The 16,233-nt window shown below is 59.3% G+C and overlaps 1 protein-coding gene across 1 annotated transcript in view; it reads left to right on the forward strand.

Moving 5' to 3' along the window:
• The window catches only part of LRRC27 (leucine rich repeat containing 27), a 40,282-nt gene extending 24,458 nt beyond the window's left edge, over positions 1 to 15,824 (forward strand). The window contains exons 8-12 of the mRNA XM_077126431.1: positions 1,597 to 1,740; positions 4,099 to 4,195; positions 6,573 to 6,691; positions 11,042 to 11,168; positions 15,436 to 15,824. Of these exons, the coding sequence (XP_076982546.1) occupies positions 1,597 to 1,740; positions 4,099 to 4,195; positions 6,573 to 6,691; positions 11,042 to 11,168; positions 15,436 to 15,582 (634 nt within the window). The 3' untranslated portion in view covers positions 15,583 to 15,824. The remainder of the gene's footprint in view (positions 1 to 1,596; positions 1,741 to 4,098; positions 4,196 to 6,572; positions 6,692 to 11,041; positions 11,169 to 15,435) is intronic.
• The last annotated feature ends 409 nt before the right edge of the window (positions 15,825 to 16,233 follow it).

Raw genomic sequence — 16,233 nt, forward strand, 5'->3', positions numbered from 1 at the left:
TTGAAGAGAAAAGGTTGTGGTCCCCAATTCTGAGCCCAGCCTGGTTGCTGTTCATATATGCAGAGGCTGCCGAAAACTGGTCCACAGAGAAGATAGGCTCAGAAAACACCAGAGCAGCAGAGTTTGCGAAAGCTTTCCTGGAAGCCGATCAAAGAAGAGCTCAAGGATGGAGGGAATTATGTTAAGGAAAATGAGATGACACAGCAGTTGGGCCTGAACAGCTGGTCTGAACGTGCTTGGGGCACGAGTATAGAGACACAAATCAATTGCAAGTGCTGTAATAGAAAAATCATGAAGGGAATAAGTCATAATGGTCTGCTGCTAAAATCTCAAATGATCTAGTGAAGTGGAGGGAATTAGGCATTCTAAATTCATCAGCTAGGAAGCTGTGGGTTGGCGAGTCTGTGCCTGAACTTTATATTGCACAGGGGCTGAAGCAGTGTGGTTTTGCAAATGTAGTTCACTAAACCACCAGCTGCCAGCATGCGCTTGTCAGGAGACTGTGTGTCCAGAATGCACGCCTCCCTGCCCACTCTGCAACCCAGATGCTGCCGTTAGGGCAAATGCAGAGGACAGGTGGAGTGGAGGCTGGCAGGTGGCAGAGAGGGTATGCAGGCAGGGCGACGGGGGTGCAGGTGGGGTGACGGGTGCAGGTGGGGCAGCAGGTGTCCAGATGGGGCGACGGGCAGGCAGGTAGGGTGATGGGCAGGCAGGTAGGGTGGGCACCTGGGGGAGCCATGGGGTGGGTCTCTGCCTAGGCGGGGCCTGCCAGGTGTGGGTTGCTCCTTTCTTCTGGGGGAAGATGAGGTTGGTCTGGGGTCCAAGCAGCCAGGCTTCCTCTCTATGGCTGCCAGCCCCCTCCCTGTAGCAGTGGGGGGTAAAGTGACTCCTGCCCTGGCCAGGGCTTCTGTTTGGAGGTCTCAGCAGAGGGAGAGCTGGTGAAGGGAGAAGACGTCATGGAATGCAGGAGGCTCAGCTCAGCTGCCAGTGATTGGTGAGGCCAGGGCATCCCCAGGCCTTCGAGAACCACCAAACCCTGGCAGGTCCTGGAACCCCAGCTTGCAGGGTCCCCCAGGAGCTGAACCAAGTGCAGGTGTTCACAGAAGCCAGGCTTCTTCCCGGGCTTTTGTGTCTCTGCCCCCGCACACCACCGTCTCCTGGCAATGTGGCCTCTGACCTGCGGGCCCTTGCACAGCCTCCAGCCTGAGGGGCTGCTAGCAAGGCTGGCCCTCCGCGTAGGCCCTCCCTGGCCTGGGGCCTTGACCAGGTCAGATGGAAAGCGCAGCCATCAGGTTGGACGGGCTGTCTTGCCCAGCCCAGGTCAGGGCCCACTCACTCCCCATGGAGCCTCGGCTGCGGCCATGCTCCTGAGCAGGGCGGGGGGCTCTGCAGCTCTGTGCTGTGCTGTGAGCCCACCGGGGTGTCCGGGTGGCTGCAGCTGCTCAGGTGGGTGCCGGCCACTGCCGCGGCTTGCACCCCGATGTGCCCACCCCCACACGCCCTTCTTGCAGCATGTGTGTGCGTTTGCACACGCTGACGTCCAGGTGGTAGCAGCCTTTTGCTCAATAGGCCGCTAAGACCAGTGTCTACTTTTAGAAGGGACATAGCCTCCTCCAGGAGCATCCTGCCCGACCTGTCAGCACCGTTTGGAGCCAGTCGAGGCCTAAGAGTTGAAGAGAGTCGCGTGGCAGCGCTCAGAGAGCTCCGGGAGAAGCAGGCGCTGATGGAACAGCGGAGGAGGTGGGCGTCCCGTGCGCGGTGGGCTGAGGAGGCGGACTGGGGGACAGTGGTCCTGAGGGCAGTGCAGCCTCACCCCCTCAGGGCCTGGCAGAGCAGAAGGGGCTGCCTCCCCTGCCTTTCCGGCTCTGCAGCTCCTGCTCCAGGGGCAGGGAGAGGCCGCGGTCAGTCCTGGGCCGGTGCCCACGCTGCCTGCACTGCCCTCGGCCTTCAATATGCCTCATTCTGCCCTTTCCCCCACCCTCCGCCCTGGGTACAGCCCTAGGAGAGGGGCAGGGCGCTGGGAGCCCTTGGGGGTCAGGGACAAGCCCATTTTGGGACCGCTGACCCAGGGCCCTACTAACCACCTGTGAGTGGGTGTGCTGGGTGCCCTGAAACTGCAGAGGGCAAGGGGTGGCCCGCCTGCCTGGCACCGCTGGCTGAGGCACCCCAAGACCCTCGGCCCAAAGCGCCCTTCTGGGCCGTGGCCTCTCCCCTTCCTGCCTCCCGTCCCAACCCTGCTCTGGCTCGCCCTTCCTGAGGCTCGCCACCCTGCGCTGCTCCTGACAGCCCAGCTGCCCGCTCCCTCCCCACCGCCACCTGGCTCCCGTACCAACCCCAGGAGGAGGGTGTGAGGGGGATGGGACCTCTGCTGAACCATGCACTGTGGGGTGGCCAGGGTGCTTGCTCAGGGTCAGGGGTTCCTGGGTGCTGGAGTGCTGCCCAGAGCAGGGTGCACCTTTCCCTGTGGTATACCAGGCTGCCTCACTATGGTGGCAAGACAGTCGTGCCAAGCAGACCTTGCCAGCCTGTCCGCGGTCTTGTTCTCGCATGTTCTTGCCCCTGGAAAAGCAGGTGAAACCTCTTCTTCGTTGTCTGCCTGGGCGCTGAGGCCAGGCCGTTCTGAACCCATACAGCCCATCCAGGGCCTCCCTTCCTCCACACTGGGCTAGCGCAGCTGGCCAAAACGGACGAGATGGCTCTGGACCCCATTCCGCTCATGGCGGGTGGTAGAATGCAGTCCCCATACCATGCAGGAGGGGCTGCAGAGGAGAGGGCATGGCACTCAGAGGCCCGTGAACAGGGCCTCAGGAAAAGACCCCTGAGTGACACTAGCATGAGGTCGAAGGCAGGGAGCCTCGTCCAGGCAGCTCTCGGGAAGCAGCCCCCAGACAGAGGTGGCGGCCTGGGGCAGAGGCAGGTGCACAGCTGTCCCAGAGCTCTGCAGAGTGACATATGGCGAGTGGTGATGGGGCTGCTGTGGCGCAGGAGGCCCAAGACGGACCAGCCCTGGACCTCGACTCCCCTGAGGAGTCTGAGCCTTGCCCCAGGTTCCAGGCCCTTGGGTAGGGTGGCAGCCCAGCAGGGTGGGGGCAGCTCTAGACCCTCCAGCAGCACTGCAGGTGTCAGGGGGCGAGGGGGCTGCTGGGGGAAGCAGGTAGAGGGCTTGGAAGGAAGGCCCTGGGGGCTGTGGCGAGGCCTCTGGAATGGTGTCCGGAGGTTGCCTGTGCTGAGAAGAGGAGGCAAAGAAGGCCAGGTTTGGGGAGCTGTGGTGCCAGCCAGGAGAGTGTTACAGGAGATCCAGGCAGTGGTTCACAGCGGCAGGGCTGGGGCTGGAGTGGTGGCTTCGAGTCCTGAGGGCAGGGGTGCCCTGGGCCCGGGGAAGACTTCTCAGGATCTTCTCCTGTCCCACCACACCAGGGCTCCTTTCCTCCCATTGGATTTAACATCTCCTACGTGACTCCTCTGCTCCAGCCCAGGCTTAGAGGCTGTGCAGTGAGGTGTTTGAGGGGTTTACTGTCTGGTGGGTGAGGTTCGTTCAAACAGGCAGCCTCACCCTTGGGATCAGTGCTGTGTCAGAGGTCAGGGTGCAGGTGGCAGCCACACAGCTGAAAGATTGAGTCATTCGGCCCCAGCACTGGGGAGAAGCAGAAGATGCTAGTAGTTGGAAGTGAAACTCAGGTATCTAAGAGGAAATTGGCTTGCCAAGTACAGCCTTTCAAATCTGCTTCCTTACGCAGACAAATGCTAAAGGCTCAGCATCCCCAAAGCCTCTGGTGGACCCAGACCAGCTCTTCTCTGGAAAGGGGCCAGTGCCTCCATGCTGGGCAGGCTGACCCTGGCAGCGAGGTACCTGGGGCAGGATCTGGCCATTTAGGTGGACAGAGCCAGGAGCTCTTTGCTCCACCCGGGTGCTTGAGGAGAGCTGCCAGGGTGCCCGTAGATCCCACCCAGTGCCTCTGCCACGGAGACAGGCATCTCAGGGCCAGTAGTGACAGCTGTGCATGTGATGCTTTACAAATTCAAAATAGCATCCTGCAAGAACTGTGCTTGGAGCTGCTTTCAACTTGAAACACTGAGAGTACGACGTTTTCTCTTTAGAGACAAGAGAATACTGCAGGAGTGGAGAGAGCAAGCACGGGTGATGAAGGAGGAAAAGGAGAAACTCTGCAGACTCCTGCCACCCAGAAGGAGCCTGGTACGGCAGGTGTGGTGGGGTGGGGGGTGGGGTGTCCGACCAACCCTGGGCCCTGCCTTGCTCAGTTACAGAACGAAAGCAGATGTGGCCGTGACACCACAGGCCTCACCCTCCTGAGGGTGAGCTCTGGGCCTGCACACACACTGCCAGATGAAGAGCCCGAGGCAGGGGTGGGACCAGTGACTCCAGTGAGGAAAATGCGGCAGGCGCGAGTCCTTTGGAAGGGAGCACAGGATAGGAGGGAACAGGGCGTGTCGCAGCACTGGTTCCAGAACGGGGGACAGGCAGCGTTTCAAGGGGGGCAGTGAGGAAACCCAGAGCAGATCAAAGAGGCGCTGTCCATGGGCTCTTGCAGGCCAGGAATGTTCTAGCAGCAGGAACACTTTTTTTTTTTAATGTGTTTTTTTTAAATATTTTCATTGATGAATCTTCACACACATGCATGGTATACAATCCGTGCCTCACAATATCATCAGAAAGTTGTGTATTCATCACCGTGGTCATTTTCAGAACATTTGCATCACTCCAGAAAAAGAAAAAGAAAGAACCCATACACCCCATACCCCTCACCCTTCCCTCACATTGACCACTAGTATTTCCATCTACCCAATTTATTTTACCCCTTACTGCCCCTATTATTTATTTTTTATCCTTACATTTTCACTCCTCTGTCCATACCCTGGGTAAAAGGGACATCAGACACAAGGTTTTCACAATCACATAGTCACATTGTAGAAGCTTTATCATTATACAATCATCTTCAAGAATCAAGGCTACTGGAACACAGGTCAACAATTCCAGGTACTTCCCTCCAGCCACTCCAATACACCATGAACTAAAAAGGGATATTTATATAATGCATAGTTATATATCTGTATAACTTCCCAGATAACCTCTCAACTCTGTTTGGAATCTCTCAGCCACTGACGCTTTATTTTGTCTCATTTCTCTCTTCCCCCTTTTGATCAAGAAGGCTTTCTCAATCCCTTGATGCTGGATCCCAGCAAATCCCAGGAGTTCTGTCCCATGTTGCCAGGAGATTTACACCCCTAAGAGTCATGTCCCACGTAGTGGGGAGGGCAGTGAGTTCACCTGCTGAGTTGGCTGCAAGAGAGAGGCCACATCTGAGCAACAAAAGAGGTTCTCTGGGGGTGACTCTTAGGCATAATTATCAATAGGCTTAGCCTGTCCTTTGTAGGAATAAGTGTCACAGGGGTGAGTCCCGAGATTGAGGGCTCACTCTATTAATTTGGTTGTCCCCAATGCTTGCAAGAATATCAGGAATTCGCCAGATGGGGAAGTTAATATTTTCTCCTTGTTCCTCAGTCCCTCAAGGGGACTTTGCAAATATTTTTTATTCACTGCCCAAATTACTCTGGGATATATTGGGACATCACACTAACCTGGACAAACCAACAAGATCTCACGCCCTATTGAAGATTAACAGAAGCACTTTTAAACATACTTTGGACAATGCTGTAATGTGTAAGTTTTGAGGAATTTGTTGGCTTTCAAAATAAATGTAAATGACTTGTAAATTCTTACAGAACACTTCCACAAAATGAGTGCGTCCCCTCTGCGGGGTTTCCTTGTGCCCTCCCCTCATCACGTCTACCTTGCACTTCCAGGGAAATACTGCACGTTAGCTGGCAGTCACTGCCTCATGGGATGGCTAAGGAAAAAGAGACTTGAAAGTGGAAGTGGGGTGCTGACCTCTGGTGACTGCCTTCCGGGTTCCCAGCTCAGGGCACAGGGGCCCGTGAGAGCATCTGGGGAGGGGAGGAGGGCTGGTGAGGGGCTGGCACTTGACTCACGCATGTGCCCAGAGGGTGGTGTTACCATGTGCACGGTAGCCAAGGTCTTTGTCAGTAAAAGCAGCCCTTAGCCGCTTCTCACGCGTGTGCCATGTACGGTCACTGATTTGAGACCAGTGACTTTATAACGCGGGATTTTAAACCACAAGGGGTTCTCTATCTCCCTCGCTTTGTTTGCCAGGTATGCAGAGTGCTGACGTCCCAGCCTGGATCTTCATGCAGGAGGCCTTGGCCTGCTCTGGGAGGCCTCTCAATCTGCTGTGGGGGCAGGAGTTCCCCCCGCGGGTGACCCCCAGGGTGTCTGCAGTAGCCCTCACAGCTGGCCCGTGACCTCTCCCACCGGGGCCCAGGGATGCCATGGGGAGGGGGCTCTGCAGAGGCCTCCCTCGCAGACCCGAGGGAGCGGGGTTCAGCCAGGCCATGGATAATGCCTGGACGCACTCACCTCTGGACACCCAGTTGATCCTCCTGTACAGAGGCCCAGCCCGGGAGCCCAGAAGACTCGCCTGGTGTTGAAGCAGTGTTTTCCTGGGCTCCTGAAACATCCTGTTGCATTACCCTAGGTTATATCACAGACCCCCTTTGGCACAGATCTGACGGATAACAAGAAAATACCAGTTAATCCATCTGCAAGGACAAGACAGAACAAAGAGAGGCCATGGCGAGCCAGTAAAGAAGTGAGGTTGGTAACTGGTCTCCTTCCCCTGGGGCTCAGTCAGCTCCTCTGACCACGTCCGAGGGTCCAGGCAGGAGACGGGGGAGCCCACAGACATGGTCTGTGGCCACCTGTATTTGTCTCCTGGGGCTGCTGAAAAGGAGCGCTGCCCCCCAGGGTGCTTTCTCTCTCAGTTCTGGAGCCAGAAGGCGAGGGCCTCACTCCCTCTGCAGGTCTGGGGGCCTGTTCCAGCCCTGGGGTGGGCAGCTGTCCTCCGTGTGCTGGGCTGCCAAAGGCTCCTGCCGGGTCAGCCTCTGATTCTCGGGCGTGCCCTCTACATGTCTGTGTCTGTGAGGTCACCAGTCACTAGACTGAGGGCCTGCTGCCACCCCACACAACCTCGTCTCGAGTAATCACATCTGCAAAGACCCTGTTGCAAATCAGGCACGTTATGAGGCACTGTTCAGCCTGGTGCACCAACTATCAGTGAGCTTATCAAAGCATGTTTAGACCTTGCCAGGACCTCCTCCTTGGGGGCCTTTTGGGGACTCCGGGGCTCTAAACACCCCTTCTGGGACCCGGCTTTACCCGCAGACCCAGCACCGGGGCCCTAACTGCTCCTCTGGGCCTCCAGCCCCAGGCAGTGAGTTTTCCACTGGCTGCCACGGGACCTCAGCATGCCCAGCAACTGTCACTGGACTTCTGTGCTGGCCTTTCCCTTACCTCAGGGCTTCCGGGGCAGCCACCGAAGAGAGTGTGGCCCTCACGGTCTTGGTCACTGCTTCCCCTGGCACCTCTGCCCACTCACCTGGGTGGCGTCCACCCCCTTGCACTGCAGCCAGGCCTGGCACCATCTGACCAGCGAGGGACCCGATCTCAGATCCCTCCTGTGTGTCCACATTCCATGGCCACTGTTGGTACTACCTGATCTGGCGTGGGACCCCAACAGCAGTCCCCGACACAAGGCTTGGGAGTCGGCAGTTTATTTGGAAGCCATCCCAAGGAGCACCAGTGCGGACAGCGAATGTGCACGGGGGAGGGCAGCACCCCGGGGGAGGGCAGCACCCCTGGAGAGGGCGTGGGGGTTAGCAGGCACCAGTGTAGGGGCCAGGTCTTGCAGCCCACCAAGGACCCTCGGAAACCAAGTGCCAGATGCATCTTGGCACTGTCCTTTGAGGGGTACGGAACCGGGCCTCCCACCCCCAGAGCCGCTTTCCTGATGGGTGTGGACTGTGGGGTGTGACTCCCCAGCGCTTGGGCTGGCCCCTTCCTGCCCCTTCCTGATGTCTGCTGGCACCCGGGGTCTGGACATAACCCTCTGCCCAGCCACCAGGATGCAGGTGTGCCAGTCTCCCGGCATCAGGGCAGGCTTCCCAGGAGACTCTGGGCAAGGGTGCGGAGAGCAGGGGCCTTCCGGACTTTCCAGGCAGCACAGCTGCCAGCCCAGAGTTGAAAGGGGTCATGGAACATGTGGTGATGCTTCCTGGCTGAGCATGGCCGGGGTGTGGGCAGGTGTGAGCAGGCAGGTCCATGACCCAGGGCCCTGGCGTGATGCTGGGAGTTTGGGCTTCAGCAGGGGAAAGACCGTCCTGGCGGAGGACAAGACCCCTGGGGAGAGGCCGGCTTGGGTTCCAGAGGAAGGTGGTCCAGCTGAAGCAGGCCAGCGGGCGGGGGAGCAGCCAGGACAGGCATGGTGCACAGGCAGTGTCCTTGCAGAACTCGAGGCACGGTGGCTGTGCAGGGCAAGGGCAGTGGCTGGAGTGGCAGGCAGGGTGCCATTCCATGGGGCAGCAGGAAGGACCATGGGCATCCGCTGGGCCATCAGGTTCGCAGGGCTGCAGGGCATCCGAGGAAGGTGGGTGCAGGGCCTGTGGAACTCAGGGGTAAGCGAGAGAGACCAGAGCCTGGGCTGGCTGGGGTCGGGCACCCTGGGGAGAGGCCCTGAGGCTGCAGGGTGTAGACGGAGGGCCTGGCAGAGGCCTTGGGACAGCAGCATGGGGTGTGGGCAGGGACGGGGTCCCCAGAACAGGACAAGAGCCTGGGGGGAACCAGGTGGGTTTCAAGAATGGACCCTGGCGGGGGGGGGGGTCAAGAGAGGGTCCCTGCACAGGTTCCTTGGGAAGAAAGGACACAGCCCAAGGGTGGCAGGCTAAGGGGGGCTTTCAGGCAGGAGAGCCTGAGTTAGCGCCAGTGGTACAGCGCCTGGCACCCAGAGAATGGCACCTGGGAAAGCCCAGGACCAAGGGCGGGTCTGTCCATTCAGTAAAGCTCCAGCCAGAACTCAAAGGACAGGAGGACGGCCAGGGTCGCTGCCCAAAAGTGGAGCCCTGGTGCGGGCCCCAGGTGGAGTCCACATGAGTCTCTACCGACCCGGCCGTTTGAGCAGCGGGTGAACTAAGACACTCTCAGGGGCCGAGCTGCTGCCCCTTGGTCTTGCGGAGAGTGCATGGAGTTTTGTTTTGACCGTGGATTTGACGTTTTGGGTGTCCCTGTGCAGGTTTTTCCCGGCACGCTTTAGGGGTGCTGTCTGGGTTGCTGCAGTCTCTCTGCTCGGCCCTGCTGGGGCCCCTAAAGCTTTCCAGTTTGTTTATCTTCAAAAGTGATGAGGCCCTTCTAGAATCTGGGCGATTTGATCATGTAGCTGTTGTAGCCCTGCCTGGCTGGCCCAGGAGGAGCCCTAGGACACAGGCCTTCCTGGCTGGCCGTGGGTGGTTGGTGTCCACACCCCACAGATGGGAGAGAACTAGCCTACCCTGTGCTAGGTAGGGTGGGGGGCAGGCCCAGACCTGAATGGGGAGAGGCTAGGGGGCAGCAGGAAGTGTGCGTGTCCCTGTCAGGGCTGTGGAAACCTTTCCCCACCTGGCAGGTGCTGCCCTGCAGGTTGGTGTGGAAACGTTTTCAGCCTGGTGCTCAGGGGCCACCTCCAGGGATGGCTGAGGCCCTGCCCCTGCCTCAGCTGGCACAGGACCCCAGCCGCAGGAAGGGCTGGGCTTTGGCCCTCGTACATGCTTGCCCAGGCACATCCCACTCGGGGATTCTTCCTGCACCCCACACACACCTCCCGGCTGTGGGGATGGGCGCTGCGTGGTCTGGGGGTGCCCAGCCCTGTCCGGCTCCCTGCTTGGCCTCCCCAGCTACACTGGGACCTGGTCAGCAGATGCGGTGGGAGCCTGGAGCAGGGCTGTGAATGCACTGGCTCCGCCACGGCCCCCGCCCACTCCCATCCCCTCTGGGCACCTGGCCCTGGAAACCTCGCCTCGCTGCCCAGGGGCCACGGCCCGCGCAGCTCTCACAGCCTGGCCAGTGCGATGGATGGCTTCCAGGAAGGTCATCTTGCTCTGAGGGGTGGGTACAGGGGGGCATGTGCTACTTCTGGAAAATTCGTTCTTCCTGATGCCGAGAACACTTGGGAAAATCTCGCAGGTCGTCAGACTGAGTTAACTTCACAGCCCTGTGGAATGGTCCGCATCGAGTAAGGGCCCACGGCAGAGCCCAGCGCCCACGACATCTGCCCGCACCAGATGCGCATTAACCTAGAACCAGGCGCCCCAGCAGCGCGGAGAGCTGGCGCCTTGCCTTCGTGGGCCACGTCATGTGGGCGAGAGGGGCGGTGACACCGCCTTCAGCCGTGTTGGAAAACACACGAGGCCAGCGTAGGCCCTGGGCTGGGACCCTACACCAGGCGCCTTCACCCATGGCGCAGTCTGTGGGGTGATCAGAAGTCACCTGGGAGCGGCCGTCCACTGGCCTCCGGCCTGCACCTGGCTTGGCACGCACCAGAGCCCCCACCACTCCCACAGCTGCTCCTGGAGGGGCGCACCACACTTGCCCCCTCTCGCTGGCACCTGGCACCATGTTTAAAACCCGAGAATAGGAGGCACGGCTGGTTCACTGGTAGGATGCCCGGTGCGGGAGGCCCAGTTCCATTCCCAGATCATGCACCCAAAAAACAAACAAACGAGCAAAAACACCCGAGAGGATCGATCCCAGGGCCCCGAGCCCGAGGCCAACAGGGCAAATATGTCTGCAGCACTCCATCTGAAATCATTTCTGTTCCTCTGTTTAAGGACTTACTAAAATCATGTGTTTCACATGAAAACAAGACATGCTGTTCTTCATGTGGAACAAAAGTGAAGTCCTGAAGGTGTGAGGTTTCACGTGGATGTATTTTAGATCAGCATGTTTACTTTAGCGCTTCTAAGTCCATGAGGACAAGCCCCGATACCTGTGGTGGGGACGTTGGAGTCTCGGGGAGTCTCGGGGGGTCCCTGGAGGCCCGCAGTCCAGAGAAGAGAGGGGACTTCCCTCTGCACCCTGGAGTACAGCTGTGAGGAGCACAAAGGGGACCCTTTTTCTTGACTGCTCTCTGTTTTCCAGCACCTTCCCAGAGGGGGATTTAGAAGACAGGATAAAGCAGCACATACAGCACATGCACGAGAGAAGGAAAAGGGCTGGTGCTGCGCCGCTGGAGGAGGCTCAGCAGGCCGCGCGGGATCTGGAGGTTGTAAGTCGTGGGCTTGGCTGGTAAGGGTCTGCCTAAACCCAGAGGGCAGGCCCTCGCCTCCTCGGAACACGACCCTAAGGCGGGGGGCCCGCAACCCTGTGCCTCTGAATGACCGAACCCCAATCACAGCCCAGCAGAGGCCCCGCCAGGGCGCAGCACAGGGCCGCAGGCAGCGGCCAGGGGCGTGGCTGGGGTGGATGTGGGCAAGGCTGAGACCGGGTAGGTGTGGCTGTGTCCAGGGGCAGGGCCAGGGCAGGGGTGGGTGTGGCAGATGGGCTGGGCCTGGGCCTGGAAGGTGGATCTTTGGGGCGAATCCAAGATTCTGTGTAGGAAGCCTCTTCTCTGAGAGGTTCACTGACAGCTCACCTGGACTCTCACCTGGAAGACGCGGGTGCTCACTGTCTTCTCACCTGGCCGCTGACCGTCTGCCTCGTGCGCACGCAGCTCTGGGTGCAGCCTGCATGTGCACTCAGTGTCCTGGGCTCCCAGGGGAGTTCAGGGTCAGGGGAGACAGCCTCTCCAAAGGTGCCGTCAGCCCACCTGGCCAGTGCTGCATGAAAGCCTGGTCCTGGGATCCAGCAAGTCTGCCTCCCCCCCACCCCAGGCTCTCCCAGGGCCGAGGCTCCTGTGGACCCCCAAGGCAGGTGGTACCACTGTGGGGCAAGGGGCAGAGGTCCTGTTTGGCGTCCCCCTCTTCCCTGGGGCCCAGGCTGGGCAGCTGGGGAGACCCTCTGCTCTGACACTTCTTAACCTTCACTGAGGAGGGGTCTCCTGCCCCTCTAAGAGCCCACCATGCTTCTCAAGACCTGCAGTTTCTGGGTACAGCCTTGCCCTGGACACCCCAAGCTCCCAGGGCTCCAAGTCATCTGGAAACCCGAGACCCGGAGGTTCCTCTGTGCCCTGAGGGCCCCTCCCAGAGGTGGGGGCTGGGCCGCAAAGGGCAGCCTGGGGACCACCCACCGCGGGAAGCAGGGGCACTCAGCGAGGAGGGTCGGACCTAGGAGGAGGTTTCTCTCGTTGACGTTCCAACAACCTTGTCGGGAAGGTCACAGCTCCTCCATTTCCTGGGGCAGGAAGCCGAGCCTGGAGGAGATGCTGAGACTGGCCCAAGGTCACCGTGCTGGTGGTGGGCCCTGGGCCCAAAGCCTGCGTTTAGACACTGTGCGGCTGTGGGGCCGTGCGTCACTGAGAACTCAGGGTGCTTTCGTCGCTGGCCCTTCTTTCCATGGTTGAAAATGAACACCCACAGCAGATTTCCCGTGGAGGGCTGCTCTCAGCAGCCTCGGGCTCCAGAGCAGCGCTCAGAGAGACCGCCCCGAGGAAGCCGCAGGGCAACCCTGTGCTTTGAGGCCACGACTCAGGGCGAGGGAGCAGCATCCTACGGCCCCTCGCCCAGCCCTGGAGAACCGCAGAGACTCCTGGGACAGCACTTTGTGCACCGAAGGTCTTGCCCTGGAGGAAGAAAGCTCTCCCCTCCTCCCCCTCCTCCTGTTCCTTCTCCTCCCCCTCCCCTCCTCTCTTCCCCCTTCCCTCCTCTCTTCCTCCTCCCCTCCTCTCTTCCTCCTTCCCTCCTCTCTTCCTCCTCTCTGTCTCTCAGGCTCCAGGTACAGCACAACTGGCTCTGACTTCAGATGCAAAGCAAAATCGGCACAAACAACTTCTTCATGTGAACATGGGGCTCCGTTTGACAGCCGCCAAGGCTGTGTTAAGAAGTGTTTCTGCGCAGTACAATCAGAAACACAAGTGCAGGGGCCTAGGACAGAGATGGGCTCAGGAAGGGCTGTGGGGCAGATGTGTGGACAGCCACAACTACGCGCCTGACAACCTTTAAAAGAGAGAGAGATGATCTTAATTGCTTTTCTGAAATTTGACTTCCAAGGCCTTGAGTGTTCTGAGGCCCATTTCAGATAGTGGTCTTTTTTAATGCCCTCCACACAGGACCATTAGCCAAAAAGGGGGCCTGTTTTCCCTACACTCAGTGATTAGTAGATTGTGCATCGTTGGTGAGAGGATAATTTCAAATCTGCCTGCATGTGAGTCCCCGCGCCTCGTGGGGTGATTGAGCAAGGCTGCAGTTTTGAGGTCTTCTGTCTCCACGAGGCGGAGCTGCTTGTCCTGGAAAGGGCTCATGGGGAGATTCCAGGAGCTCCTTGCCTGTAAGGGAAGCACAGTTCATCTGTCACCTGTCATCTGCACACCTGGAGCAGGGAGCAGGCCCCATGCATGCAGAGATGCCCCGGGAGGGGCAGTTGCCCTGCTGCAGCCCGAGGGAGGCCTGTGTCAATGACACAGCTTGTATGTCTGAGGAGCATAGTTTGTTGAGGGAGATGATGGTGCAGGCAAGGGGCGGGGGGCGGGGGTGCAGGCGAGGGGGCGGGGTGCAGGCGAGGGGTGGGCTGCAGGCAAGGGGGCGGGGGTGCAGGTGGGGGGCGGGGTGCAGGCGAGGGAGTGACAGCCCAGGTGAAGGGACGATGGCATGGCTGAGGGGGGTGATACATTCCCATCTTCGCGTTCACCCTTGCCCTCATCACAACTGTGGTGCAGTAAGGGTGGGTGCACAGAGGAGCCCTGGACAGCGCATTATAAGGTGGAAGGGACAGTGAGGGCTTCCTGAGCACAGAGCCCCTGGGCAAGGGAGCTGGCTGTGGAGGAAGGAGGCAAGCAGAAGGCCAGGTCAGGCCAGGCCCTGGGCCTGGAGCACGAGTCAGGCCAGGGGTCGGGGCAGACAGGCAACCTGGACCCTGAATATCGGGAGGGGCTCCTGTGTGGGGACAGCCCAGACGTGTGAAGAAGAACTCGCCTTCCCAGACGAACGAGGTCAGTTTTGCACATATATTAACCTTCACTCTGCTGAAACCCCACCAAGATAACAGGAAAAGAAACAAAATGACAAAACTCCTCAGGCTAGAGACCCCAGGAGCGGCTGCTCACCAGCAAGGCAGTTCCGCCTCTTCCAAAACGGAGCCCTGAGCTTACTGGACACGGCTGCCAGGCCGAGGCCACGTGGTGGCTTGCCACTAGTGAGGGCGTGCAACAGGTGTGGACAGAGGAGGATGAGGTTGCTGAGCTGCGCCCTGGGGCGGAGGGGCAGGCTCTTATTTATTCTCTCTGGGCTGGAATGCCAGCCCCATGGCCAGACCTGGAGCCCAGACCACAGGGCAAGAGCCACATGGCAAGGAAGGCAGAACCGCCATCCCTGGAAGCCCAAGTCGTCAACCCTGGGAGCTGCCCTCTTAGAAACCATCCCACCTGGTTTCAGCTGTCTTCGTCTGGGCTGGTTACAGCAGCTAAGCCTGTGTCCTTGTGCATGCAGAGCCTGCATCCTCACGCACACAGCCTGTGCGCTCGTGCATGCAGAGCCTGTGTCCTCGTGCACACGGGCCCGCGTCCTCACGCACACAGCCTGCATCCTCGGGCACAGAGTCCAGCCTAGTTTGGGAAGATAGAGGTCACCTTGTGGTGAAATATAAGGGCCAGCTGAGAGGGATGCCAACAAGAAGCAAAAAGATTCATCCCACTGAACCCCCAAGCCACAGGAACAAGAAACTAAACGCAGGGAGATTGGCTGCAAGTCTCCATGAGGTCAAGTTAGAGCCTGGCTCCCCTTGCCCACCTGGCGTGGTAGCTGACTCCCTGCACCTCCCAGCAGGGCACTAGAGAAGTGGAACCAGGTGCCCCCCTGGGGGTGTGGTAGAAGGGCCCTGTGGGGTGGGGGGACCAGGGATGAGGGAGAGGCCAGGGCACTCTGGAACGAGGGCCCCTGGCCACCTTCGCCAGAAGAGCCTGCCTGGTGCTGGCAGCCATACCCACCTGGGGCCCAAGGCGCCACCCTCTTGTTCTCACCTTTCGCTAGCCCAGCAGTGAGGTTGGAAGCATGGGATTTTGACAGGAAACCTGCTTTCGGCCTCCATGGAAACCTCTGCTCTCGGTGTCTGTGCCCATGCGCTTGCCCCCTCGGTGCAAGTTTGAGTGCCAGGTGGGAGCGTGCCTGGGCCCATGTTTGGCCAGCAGGCCACCTCGGGGCAGCACCAGCCTGGAGTGCTGCAGCAGCCCTGTCCCTGAGTGTCCACTCACCCAGTCATGTGCCTGGCCTTTATTCAGATTGGGTGTCCCCCAGAGCTGTGGGCAGGGCCGCCAGAGGCTCTGTCCTGCTTGGCCGCAGTGACACGCTCCTGGGGCACCCATGGGCCCATGTATGCCAGGGAGGACGGGCATTCCATGCCCGCGAGCTGGGCTAACTTTTACCCCCTTTCTCTTTCCCCAAAAGGCCAGACGGCTACAGGATGAAGTGATGAAGCTAAAACTGGGGCCCAGCCTGGGCAGAGCTCAGCAGTTCACAGCTCTACCTAGGAGCCTTCCGCTTCACCCACCCACATCTCAGCCTCAGAATATATTTTTTGAAACGAAGTATTAAGAATCTGAACGTGTTTACAAATACTAAGGACAAAGTAGGACTTGTACAGCCTGAAACATCTTCAAACACAAAAACTTAGTGTTTTGTTTTTTTTCTCAGGTGCTATCCCTTACAAGGTGGAGGGGGATTCTGTGCTCTTGTAACGTGTTTCACAGACAGCCTGCTGTTTTACAGGCCATTTGGTGTGACTTTTCTCAAGGCTGTAAAGACTTAAGCTGCATTAAAAGAAAGAACACTGTCAATCAACCACATGTCGTCATTTCTCCCACCTGTGCCTGCCCATCCCGTGGACAGCACCTCTGGGCGCCAGCGCCTGCCCCCTGCTCTGCCCACTCTCAAGACCCTCCCCGCAGACGCAGGCGGCACTTTGTTACTCACGTTCATGGAGGAAGACAAGGCTCGTCCGCTGACTCCTGCTGGCTCAGATGTCCCAGCGATTCCCGCTCTGACCAGGAGGCGAAGGCGGCCAGCAGGGGGCTCTGGGTGAGGACCGGCCCTCTTCTCTGCCCAGCAGTAATGTTCTGCTTTGGCCTTGACCCTTCCAGGTGACCACTCACCCTGCACGTGGGACGGTGACGTCCAGCTCAGCACACCCCTGCCCTGGCAGGTCCCTGCGACAGCCCAGCCCGTTACAGAACGTTCTGTCCCACA

Source organism: Tamandua tetradactyla, chromosome 13, assembly GCF_023851605.1.
Source record: "Tamandua tetradactyla isolate mTamTet1 chromosome 13, mTamTet1.pri, whole genome shotgun sequence".
NCBI lineage: Eukaryota > Metazoa > Chordata > Mammalia > Pilosa > Myrmecophagidae > Tamandua > Tamandua tetradactyla.